The 11,427-nt window shown below is 44.5% G+C and overlaps 1 protein-coding gene across 1 annotated transcript; it reads right to left on the bottom strand.

The window, feature by feature from the left end:
• LOC110433683 (trichoplein keratin filament-binding protein-like) lies at window positions 10,680–11,108 on the bottom strand. Its single transcript, XM_021456194.1, has one exon. It carries the CDS (start codon window positions 11,106–11,108, stop codon window positions 10,680–10,682), a length of 429 nt encoding a protein of 142 aa, XP_021311869.1.

Here is an 11,427-nt window from a genome sequence, read left to right as displayed (position 1 = left end):
AAGGACGCCACAAGCTGACTCCGCCCTGGGAGGGCCCATACGTGGTGGCCGAGGTCCTCAAGCCAGGCAAATACAAGCTCGCGAACGAAAAAGGGCGGTCTTCACCAACGCATGGAACATCGAACAGCTACGTCGATTCTACCCCTAGAGTTTCAAAGCTTTATGTTCTCATGTACATTATGTACCAAGATCTTATGAATGAATGCATGAATGAATGAGATCTTTCCCTTAGGTAACTTAATTTTTTGCCGGTCGAAATCTCGATGTTAGAAGGGAATACCAACTATGACCCATCACAGTCGATACCCCCTCGGGGGCTAGCGGGGGGACCCCCCCAAATTTCCTAAAAATCGAGCGATTTTTTCCTATAAGTATGCCTCACACGGTCAAGTAGTAAAGGCACCTCGAGCCCCTTAAGGGCCGAGAGACGACGAGCCTGAGAACACCTATGCCCCTGGGCTATGGTAACTCTACTCACTCCCTCACCCTCGAGGCAATCAAGGTCGCCTTAACAAAAGACCGAACGAGGAAGCAAAGGAATTCCGAGCACAATAATTAGCAGATATTCACAGATCTTATAAACCACTTAAAAACATAGTATTTCCTTAAGACAAAATAATAAGTACTGTACAAGGGGTCTTAGCACCCAGAATAGGCTCGCAGGCCTTAGTCCGCGTCTCCGCCCTCAACACCACCGTCCGCGCCCGAGCTAGTCTCGGGAGGAAGCACTTCTGGCTCGAACAGCTTCGCCAGCCTTTCCCTAGGGGCCTCCGCGTCGTCGATCAAGGCGTGGAGCCTCTCCTCATTCTCTGCGTCGGTCTTGGAAATGTCGGTGACGAAGCCGTGGGACACCACCTACATATCATAGGAAAAGCTTGAGCAGACAACCGCCATTGCCCGCTTCACCCCGGTATGAAGGGCGTCCCGCACCCGGTCCCTCAGCGTGGCACCTAAGTAGCACAGCTGATCGACCAGCGCATCGCCTCGAGCCGCCTCCCTCGACTCATCCGCAGGCTCGAGCTCCCAGGAGGCCGAAAGATCGCTTATCGCAGTCCGCAGCCAACCGTTCAAAGCGACCTCCCCCTCGAGCTGAGCCTTGGTGGAGCGGGCCTCGACTTGAGCAGCTAGCAGCTCGTCTTTAAGCCCTACTAAGGCCGACACGGAAAAGTTAGATAACACAAAGCACACCCTGGGAAAGAAACACGACGGTAGAAACATACCGCGAATCTTCTCCTCCAGAGCCATATTCACGCCAACCAAATCAGTGTTGGCCCTCTCGATCTCCCTGTGAGAATGGGCCAGGTCAGTATTGGCGACCTGCAAGTCCTCGATCGCCTTGCCCGAATGTGCGATAGCACCATCTTTCTCCAGCAACGCTCTCTTCAGACGATCGACGTCGTCAGAGAGGCTGCGAGAGCGAGCCCGCTCCGCCTTGAGATCCTCAAGGGCCTTCTTCCTGGCTTCCTCCACGGCGCTCCGAGCGGTTTCGCTCTTTACGCATTCTCCTTTCATCGCCCGATAGGCCTCTCGAGCAGAGGCAAGGTCAGCCTTGAAGAGGGCCTTCTCCTTGTCAAGATCGGCGGCCACGCCCTTGTAAAATACAGCCTCTTCCCGGGCCTTGCACGTAGCCTCCTCGACCGTCATGGTCCGCTCCCTCAGCCGCGTGGCCTCTTCCACCGCCTTCCTCGAGGCCTCCCGAGCTTCGGCCAGAGCGGCCTCCCTCTCCTTCTTCTCCTCCTCGAGCGCCAAAAGCTCTTTGTAAGCTTTGAGGAGCTTCTCCTGCGACTCCAGGAGTTGGTCCTTGAGAATAGGGAGCTGCTCCCAGCCGCCCCTCATCGCGTGGATAAAGCCCGACTTTATCCGGGATGTCTCTTTCAGAATACAAAACCAATAGTTGAGCAGTAAGAATACAAAACCAAACATCCTGTGAGAGCTAAGGGCCAAAGACACTTACGAAATAAGCCGGACCAAGCCTGTTGTTGATGATGTCAGACAGGAGCCCCACCACATGCTTCATCCAGAGGCAAAGCTCCTCGAGATGCTCCCATTTTTTGGCCTACTTCCGATCATCCATAAAGATATTAGGTTCGGATGGATCGGTGGAGGCCCGAATGTGGATCCGACCAGGGATCCAGTTTTCCATCTCCTCCTCCGTGCGCACCTTGACGCCCCAGATGAGCTCTTGGACAGACTCGAGCGACCACCCATGACGTAAAAACAGGTCGATAAGGGAGGGGAATCGCCCGTCATCATCCACTGTCCTCCAGGTCCCGGTCTCATCGGTACCGCCACCACCCGACGTCTCGGCTTCATCCTCCTCGACGGGATTGTGATCCTCCCACGGTCGACGCTCTCGAAGAAACCCAGGAGCGATACCCTTGATGCCATAGATCGTGCCCTTGATCTCTGACTGAGGATCCACAGGGGTGCGCATGGCGCAGGCAAGTGCCACCACACCGTCTGCCCGCCCTGGCTCAGCCGGGATAGAAGCAGGCTGTTGATATTTGGTAACGCAATAAGGATATGATCCGCAAGCGCACGGATATCGATGAGCATTTCACCCAGGAGGTTTTCTAGAGTATCGTATTTATATTTTTACCACTGGGAGAAAGGGTGCATCTGACTAACCAAATCTATTGCTACTATCCCTTTAGGCACAAAGAATGTCTTTCGATGTGAGTGATAAATAGAGAAGACTGCAACCGTAGTCTCCTTCTAACCTTGGTAAGGATGATCTACTGTTCTAATGGGGAGGCTAACGAAATCTAGACACCACAAAGGATGTTCGACCCGCACCTATAAACCCTATCCTTCCTGCTAACGAGATGTGATCTACAAAGGTAGCTCGGAAATGTCATGTTCCTCACTACTACCACGGTCCAGCTAGTCAGGGAATATCTATGAGTACCCCAGCCTAAACACCACGTTTACGCCAGCAATGATTACTCTAAACTCTACGCGAAGAGATTAAAGTAAACTCATAAACCATAAGAACAATAAAACAAGAACTTACTAGAATTTAGAAGTCGAATTACTGAAGAATCCTAGGAGCAAGCTTCGGGTTAGGAGAACTTGATCCCGCAGGTACAAGCTTGGAGTAGACACCGACAGGCCGGGCTTCCTCCACTCTACACCTCCACTCTATATCTCTCAATCTAGTAGAAACTAGAAGATCTATTTCTACCTTACATTGATTGCTAAGCCTAAAAAGAAATATTAATTAGAGAAGAGGTTTTCCTTCGAGGGCACCCCTCAGTCTCTATGATAATTTCTTCATGTCTTCCAGGGGCCAGGGGGGCCTCGCTTATATAGTCCTCCCCTTCTATGCGTTTTTGGGTCGATAGCCGAGGTGGTACTATGTTTTTCTTGATCCAATAGGTCGGTGGAATATCCCGAGCGAAGGAGTCCTGAATTGACTCCAGCAGGGGGGCGGGCGCCCAGGCTACCAGGGCGGGCGCCCTGGGCCTGGCCCAGCTTCGCCTCCGCTTCAGTCTCGTGGCTTCTGGAGTCTTCTAGATGATGTAAAATTACGCGGTGCGTTGATATCTCTATGTAATCCCGACATGTGGGCCTTTCTTCCTTATTTCCTGATAACCCCCTGTAGAAATAGATAAACAACAAAACTCGTGGAATTCTGTCAGATCAAACCCTAATTCTAGGTGATGGTTGCATATTGGTCCTTTCTCATGTTTATTTGATAATTAAAATTGATACTTAAGAACCGTCAACAAATACCCCCATACTTAGGCTTTTACTCGTCCTCGAGAAAAGGATGGTTAAGAATAATATCTGGGGTAAACATTTAAAACATTCTCTTTATAATTGCAGGGTGTTAAAAATTCCACTGTGTACCATAGTCAGGGATGTGTATGGTTAAGTGTAAAGATTCTTTCTTTTCAATCCTGTCACTTGGAGTTTTTGTATATTTTTGAAAGAAAGTTAGCATACCTTTTTGATCCTCATAGGTTCTCTCAGATCACTCATTATCTTTTATATATATATCTCACTGAGGCTGTTTTATTTTGCAAAAATTCTCAAGCATACTTACTTTGGATTTATTGCCTGATCAAAACAGGATCCGAGGAGGCAAATGTAATACTCTAAGATCAAAGACTTTGGAAATTAAAAACTTTGTCAACTCTTGCTGGCATATTGCTTATTAGAGGGACCATGGGCTATCATTTTTTTTCTCTTTTTTTTAAGTGGATACCGAGGTACCCCTAATTCTACTGCCGGACACTTGTCCATTTTTTCTGCGAGGTTGTCGAGCACTTGCTCCTTTTTATTTCCTCGAAATATCTTCTATTTTTGCATAGCCCATGCCTCTAATGCAATAATACTTCGGAAGAGTGAATCTTACTGAAATAATGTCTTGATCTTAGGAGCATGATAAATCTCTCAACAAGGGTCTAACTCATTTTGAACAAACTCAATACAGAGCAGATAGCTTTTATAATCATATTTAATATTTCAGTTTTATCAGGCATATAAAACACTGAGGATGGTAGCTAGAAATTTGAACATTTTGAAATAAATTCTCCAAGCAACAATGATATCAAGAATAAGAAACTCATACTCTACCATCACATATTCCATCTTGACTTAAGTAACACAGGGTTTTAAAAAATGATTTTATACTAATTGCAAGTTTTCAGGAAATATCACAGATTGAGATTAATCATGATTAGAAATATTTTAATCTTTTTATTTTATCATGTCGGGAACAATATTCTACATAATCTAATATATATATATGTGTAGAGTAAAGTGTGCAGAGTGTGTACCTGAATCGTGGAGTGGTGTAGTCGGAGTGTGTTTAGCATGTCGAGGGATCTCCCCCATACTTGTTTTCTGCTTTCTTGCACAAAAATAAAGTAGAGACACACAAGACATAATAATAATACTCTTTATTGATCTTGAGGCATTTATTACACAAGGACGAACAAAATTATTTTTGGCTATTCTCTCCCGGATTAGGAGTAGAATATTTTTGGGTGATTCTGAAGATGGAAATGTATGGATATATGTGGATGGTACTTCCGGAGTAGAAGTAGCATGTGTGAGTGAACGTGCAAGTGAATCTTGATTTAACCACATGACAAGCTCCTAAGGGTCTACACAGCTTGACCACACTCAATGCTCATAAGCAGTAAAAAGTAAATGTGTGGCTCGAAGTCTAGCAAGCATGTATATATGGCTGTGGTAGGAATTTAAACTCTCATCATACAGGAACTCATCATGCAACATTTTAAAGATTTTCAAAGATAAAATTCTCCAGAATTCTAGCATCTCTAGAAACAGATAAACAGCAGCTCAACCTTCCCATATCATATCCGTTAACAACTTAGATTTCAGATCAAGTTTTCATCCCATAAGTTTAGATCTAGAGCAAGCTTTAAATTATAACAATTATGTCTAAACTTGAGAGGAAACTTCAAATATGCAAATTAGGCAGAGCAACTATTCATCATTTCCATGCTTGAGTTTTATTTAGATACAGATTAGCATAGCCACTTTATTTATTTATTAAACACACTAAGCAAAACACATATATATATAAGCATAAAATCTTTATTTGGTTTTTCATAGTTATGTATATTTATATTCTAAAATAATATAAGTATAAAGATAGATAGAAATACTTATCGAGATAAATGGGGGTGCTCTCCCCCAAGCTGAATTTTGACATAATTTCTCTTGATGTAGCTAGCAGGTGGCAGAGGTGTATTTGAAAGTCAGCAGCATTGTGACAGCGATTAGAATATCCTCCGCCTGCCAGTCTTCTTGATTCTTAGATTCTGTGGAGCTCAAATAGACAACAAAGCTTGTGGAACTAATTAAGTGTTAGCATAAATATCTAGCCTTTATCATGTTGAGACTCCTTAATAATTATTACTCCCTGTTTTTATATTTTTATTTTATAAAGCAGAAAAATATTTTTGTTTTATTTTTATGCCACCACAGTGAATGTACTTATGGGTTTTATGCCACTCGTATCCTCACATGGGGCTTACTGTTTTTCACATTTTTACTTTCTGTTTAGAACTTAATTAACTAAGTGAACTACTTGAAATAATTGAAAGGGAAAGGATAACTACCAAGTTTACCTCTTGGCAAGGCGTTCGGTGTTTTTAAGTCCTCCGAACGGGACTCTCCTCCTTCTCAATTATCCTGAGGTTCGTTGGGTGGCGTAGTCGGTACTTCCGGCAGCGCCTCCTCTTCATGTATAGTTATCTTCATTTTCCTGACTTGGTGCTTCGGTCTCCTCTGGATAATTCTGTTTAAACTCAACGTCTTCTGACCTTACAACTTTTCCTTCGTAGTCTGCCCATCCGTCCTTGATGATTTGCCTCGTCTGGTTGCGGTTGCGTCGTCTTCTTCTTGTCCTGACCTGCTTAGAATCTTCAACTATATAGTTAGAATCATTAAAGTAATGGCGTACCTTCTCAGAGAGGAAATACACGTGGACTTCTCCGGTTCCAATGATAACTTGGATAGTGTTGAGGAATGGTCTTCCAAGGATGATGGGTGGATCGTACTCATCTTCTCCCATATCAATGTTCTGAAAATCATCTGGAGCTAAATATATATTGGTTGTAGGGGCATGGTTCCATGCAGGAGCTGATAAGTGACTGCGGCCATTATGTTGACGTTAGATCCGGTGTCGTAGAGTGTTTTCTAAAAAGAGTATCTATTGGTTGTGCACTCGATGATTGGAACACCAGGGTCGTCCTTCTTGACCAAGAAAGGTGACTTGAGTCGACGATCTTGACCTCCTTGAGCTGTAGTGACCATCTTAGCTGACTCGGTCCACATTTGCTTGTTCCTGTTCCTCCTGTTGGTCCTCTTCCTTGGTTCATGTCGGGATTGCTCTGAAGTTTATGTAGTCTTGTTCTTGAAGGAAAGTCTCCTTCTTCCCCTTGATGTAGAGATTGATCTTGGCAGCATTAGCGTAGATGACAGCTCTGGTGTTTAGGAATGGCCTCCCTAAGATGATGGGTGCCCTCTCCTCAGTACCAGTCTCTACCACCACGAAGTTTGCTGGAGCGTACAAGGTACCAACTTGGACACAGAGGTTCTTTAATATTTCCTTTGGGAAACTAAGTGTCTGATCTCCATTGTGTTTGTGCTCGTAGATCCCGGTTCTTCACTTAATGGAATCTGGGAGTTGTAAAACGCATTCACGTTTCTCAAAATGTGTCCTGCTCATAGAGACAAGGCAGAGATCAAGTGCATGGGCTCTGTTGGTGGAAAACACCAACAGAACCAAAAGTGTATTTGTTCTTTTCTAACCTTAAGCATAGTGAGCAAGACAAAGTTGATGGATCATGAGTGTAGCATTTAAAACATTTGTTAGATCAGATGGCTCAACCTAATGGAAAGATAATCTATCTATATTTATGTTTTGTTTTTATCTTCCAAAGATTGAATGTGCAACATATTAGCTTATATGTTTAGGAGCGTGGGATTACGAAGGTAGTACTAAGAACAAAGATTAAGGGACTAAACATGTTGAATCAGTTAGGTTGGTTAATTTAGAGTTATAAATCATACATGTTTGTCTCTTTATTTATGTGAACGCCAGAACCAAGGAGAAACTTATAAAAGGATAGTCAAGTACCTTAAGATGTTACCTTTGAAGAGTGATGGTACAGTATCACCTTGAAGCTTTCCTTTCTAGCGGTTGTGCATCGTGTTTGTGGCTCCCTCCATGGATCATCTCTTATGAGCTACGTATTTCTTGTGCAAATTGTTAAACTTCATGTGTCACTTTCTTTATCTCCAATGTGAGTTTATCTCAGGACTTCCCAGGTTGATTTGAAAGTTTTCCTGCAGGGGTTAGTCCCACAAAATATACCAATGTCTACACAAGCAATTTTTAGTTCGATAACCGAACTAGACTCCATGTCTAATCAGATTAAGGAAGGCTGTTTAACCTAAGCACCATGCTTAATTTAAAAGCCAATAGAAGTATGTGCAGTACTTCCAAACTAACACTTACTACGATAAACAAAGGTAGCGTGATGGCATTTATAGAGATCTACTTAAGTGGAGATTTAGTAGTGTGTTTAGTATTTAACAAATTGAGCATGTCTCAAAGGTAAGGACAACCAACATAGCAACATGGCAAAGGATGTTTTTATGTGAAGTACTCCCCTAAGCTTGAATTTTGCAAAATTCAAGATTGGATGAATTTAATTCAATGTTGCATGTTGATTGGTTGGGCATACCTTGCGCTTGTCATTCATCCGGTCTTCTTGCTCCAATCCTAGAAAGGTTAGTGACAAGAATACCCGAAGGAATATTTCTACAATTATCTATATGCTCAATACACAAGGTAATGTTGCAAGTAATTTAGAAGTTCTTGTTACGATCTGATAAGTGCTTGTTTTAGGACACTAAGCTTGTCCTTGGGAAACCATCAATTAACTCGACGAGATCTGCAATATTTATTATAAACATATGCATCGACAACCGCTCTTTTAAAGTTTTTATAAATAGAAAAGAAAAGAGGGTTGGAGATCTCAAATGTGGTGATAGCACATGAATTTTTAATGCCCTCTAGCCATTGATGTTGCTCTTCTCGATCCTCCTTATGCATGGGATGTCTAGAGGATTCATAGGATTATCGGGAGGTTCAAGAGGAAGAGCATAGTAGAGATTATTAGGCTCAAGGATGGGTTGGATAGCCGAATCATGGGATTGGAAAGTTTGGAAATCGGCTATTGAAACTTCCTCTCCTTGTATGGGAGATGATTCCTTCTCTATCTCTATGATTTTTCTATGAAGACTAGTACAAGAAGGATGTCCACGAATGAAGACATACCTTCCGTTACTAACTGATAAAGAAAGAAAGACTCTACCAAAGGTTATATGATTAAGACCAATGTGAAAATATCTAGGAAAAACATGGTCTTGTAGGGCTAGGTCTAAACCAGAATTTATAGAAAAATTAAAAGATTCCCTAGGTGTAGCTAAAAGTGCATTATCTTTTTGATTAAAAGATAGGACCTCAGCTATAGAAAAGGGTTGGTTTTGACCTATTGCAATCAACTCCGGACACAGATCATAATTAGGGGCAGGACGTGTTGACTCCCATGGTCTATGGCTGGTCTCCGAAGGTGCAAAGAATTTAATAATAGTTATGGAATTTAAGATATCCATAAAGATAAAAAGATAAAAGAATAAAAGTATAAAAGTATAATACAAGATAATAGCAAGACTCAAAGTTATCTCAGCAAACCGTCTTTCTCCCCGGCAACGGCGCCAGAAATGCTTGTTGATATTTGGTAACGCAATAAGGATATGATCCGCAAGCGCACGGATATCTGTGAGCATTTCACCCGGGAGGTTTTCCAGAGTATCGTATTTATATTTTTACCACTGGGAGAAAGGGTGCATCTGACTAACCAAATCTATTGCTACTATCCCTTTAGGCACAAAGAATGTCTTTCGATGTGAGTGATAAATAGAGAAGACTGCAACTGTAGTCTCCTTCTAACCTTGGTAAGGATGATCTACTGTTCTAATGGGGAGGCTAACGGAATCTAGACACCACAAAGGATGTTCGACCCGCACCTATAAACCCTATCCTTCCCGCTAACGAGATGTGATCTACAAAGGTAGCTCGGAAATGTCACGTTCCTCACTACTACCACGGTCCAGCTAGTCAGGGAATATCTATGAGTACCCCAGCCTAAACACCACGTTTACGCCAGCAATGATTACTCTAAACTCTACGCGAAGAGATTAAAGTAAACTCATAAACCATAAGAACAATAAAACAAGAACTTACTAGAATTTAGAAGTCGAATTACTGAAGAATCCTAGGAGCAAGCTTCGGGTTAGGAGAACTTGATCCCGCAGGTACAAGCTTGGAGTAGACACCGACAGGCCGGGCTTCCTCCACTCTACACCTCCACTCTATATCTCTCAATCTAGTAGAAACTAGAAGATCTATTTCTACCTTACATTGATTGCTAAGCCTAAAAAGAAATATTAATTAGAGAAGAGGTTTTCCTTCGAGGGCACCCCTCAGTCTCTATGATAATTTCTTCATGTCTTCCAGGGGCCAGGGGGGCCTCGCTTATATAGTCCTCCCCTTCTATGCGTTTTTGGGTCGATAGCCGAGGTGGTACTATGTTTTTCTTGATCCAATAGGTCGGTGGAATATCCCGAGCGAAGGAGTCCTGAATTGACTCCAGCAGGGGGGCGGGCGCCCAGGCTACCAGGGTGGGCGCCCTGGGCCTGGCCCAGCTTCGCCTCCGCTTCGGTCTCGTGGCTTCTGGAGTCTTCTAGATGATGTAAAATTACGCGGTGCGTTGATATCTCTATGTAATCCCGACATGTGGGCCTTTCTTCCTTATTTCCTGATAACCCCCTGCAGAAATAGATAAACAACAAAACTCGTGGAATTCTGTCAGATCAAACCCTAATTCTAGGTGATGGTTGCATATTGGTCCTTTCTCATGTTTATTTGATAATTAAAATTGATACTTAAGAACCGTCAACACTGGCGCTCCCGGATGAAGCCACGCAGGGGTCGACGGACCATAGACTGGCAGACCCCCCTCTCCGGTCTCAGGCCTCTGCGGCGACGGCAGCACCGGCTGGGGTGGGCTTCATGATGGCGGGTCGAGCGGCTCCTCTAACTGCTGGCTCTATTGCTGTTGCTGCCTCTAAAGTTCCAGCAGCTCTTGCTGTTGGTTCTGCTCCAGCAGCTCCTCGAGCCGTTCTGCTTGTTGCCGCCGCCGCCTTTCTTCTTCTTCTCCTCCCTCCGGTCGCGGCTGTTGCTGCTCCTCTTGCAGCTGTTGCTGCGGTTCCCGCTCACGCTCTTCCTCTTCCTTCTTCCTCCTCTCCTCGATGGGCCAAGGCATCCGCCTCGCGACGGGGGAAGCTTCAAGCTCCTCATCCATGGGGCGGGCGTCCTTCGAGGGCCGGTCGCCACCGGACCCATCGCTGATAGTAATAGGATCCCCCGCATCCCTAGATCGGGGAGGCTCGGGGGCTCCCTCCTGCTCTAGAGGGCGAGACGCTTCGACCCGCATCGGTGACGGCGGGGTGGTCTCTCCCGCCGATGGACGAGGCAGGGTGCTTCCGACGCCCATTGAAGGCCGAGGATAAGAGGAGCCTGCGTACGTTCGAAAATGATACATCAACCGCCGAAGAGCTCAGCACAAGAATCATCCATTGCCAATACCACTAGAAGGAGAACCAACCACTCACCCGTGCCTCTGGGAACCGTCCCCACCATGAGCTTCTTGACCATCGAGGGCTGGGCCTGTTCAAGCGGCCTTTTCAACCTGAGGAAAGGAGGAATAAACATAAGAGAAGTCGTAATACCGAAAATGCAAAGACATCAGAAGACAAGAGTCGCAACGTTAAGATCTTACCCCACAGCAAGGGTGACCCGCCTACCGGCACCTC

This window comes from Sorghum bicolor, chromosome 3 (assembly GCF_000003195.3).
Source record: "Sorghum bicolor cultivar BTx623 chromosome 3, Sorghum_bicolor_NCBIv3, whole genome shotgun sequence".
Taxonomy (NCBI): Eukaryota; Viridiplantae; Streptophyta; class Magnoliopsida; order Poales; family Poaceae; genus Sorghum; species Sorghum bicolor.
Note: the sequence above shows the minus strand (reverse complement) of the source record. Positions and strands in the feature narration are given on the sequence as shown.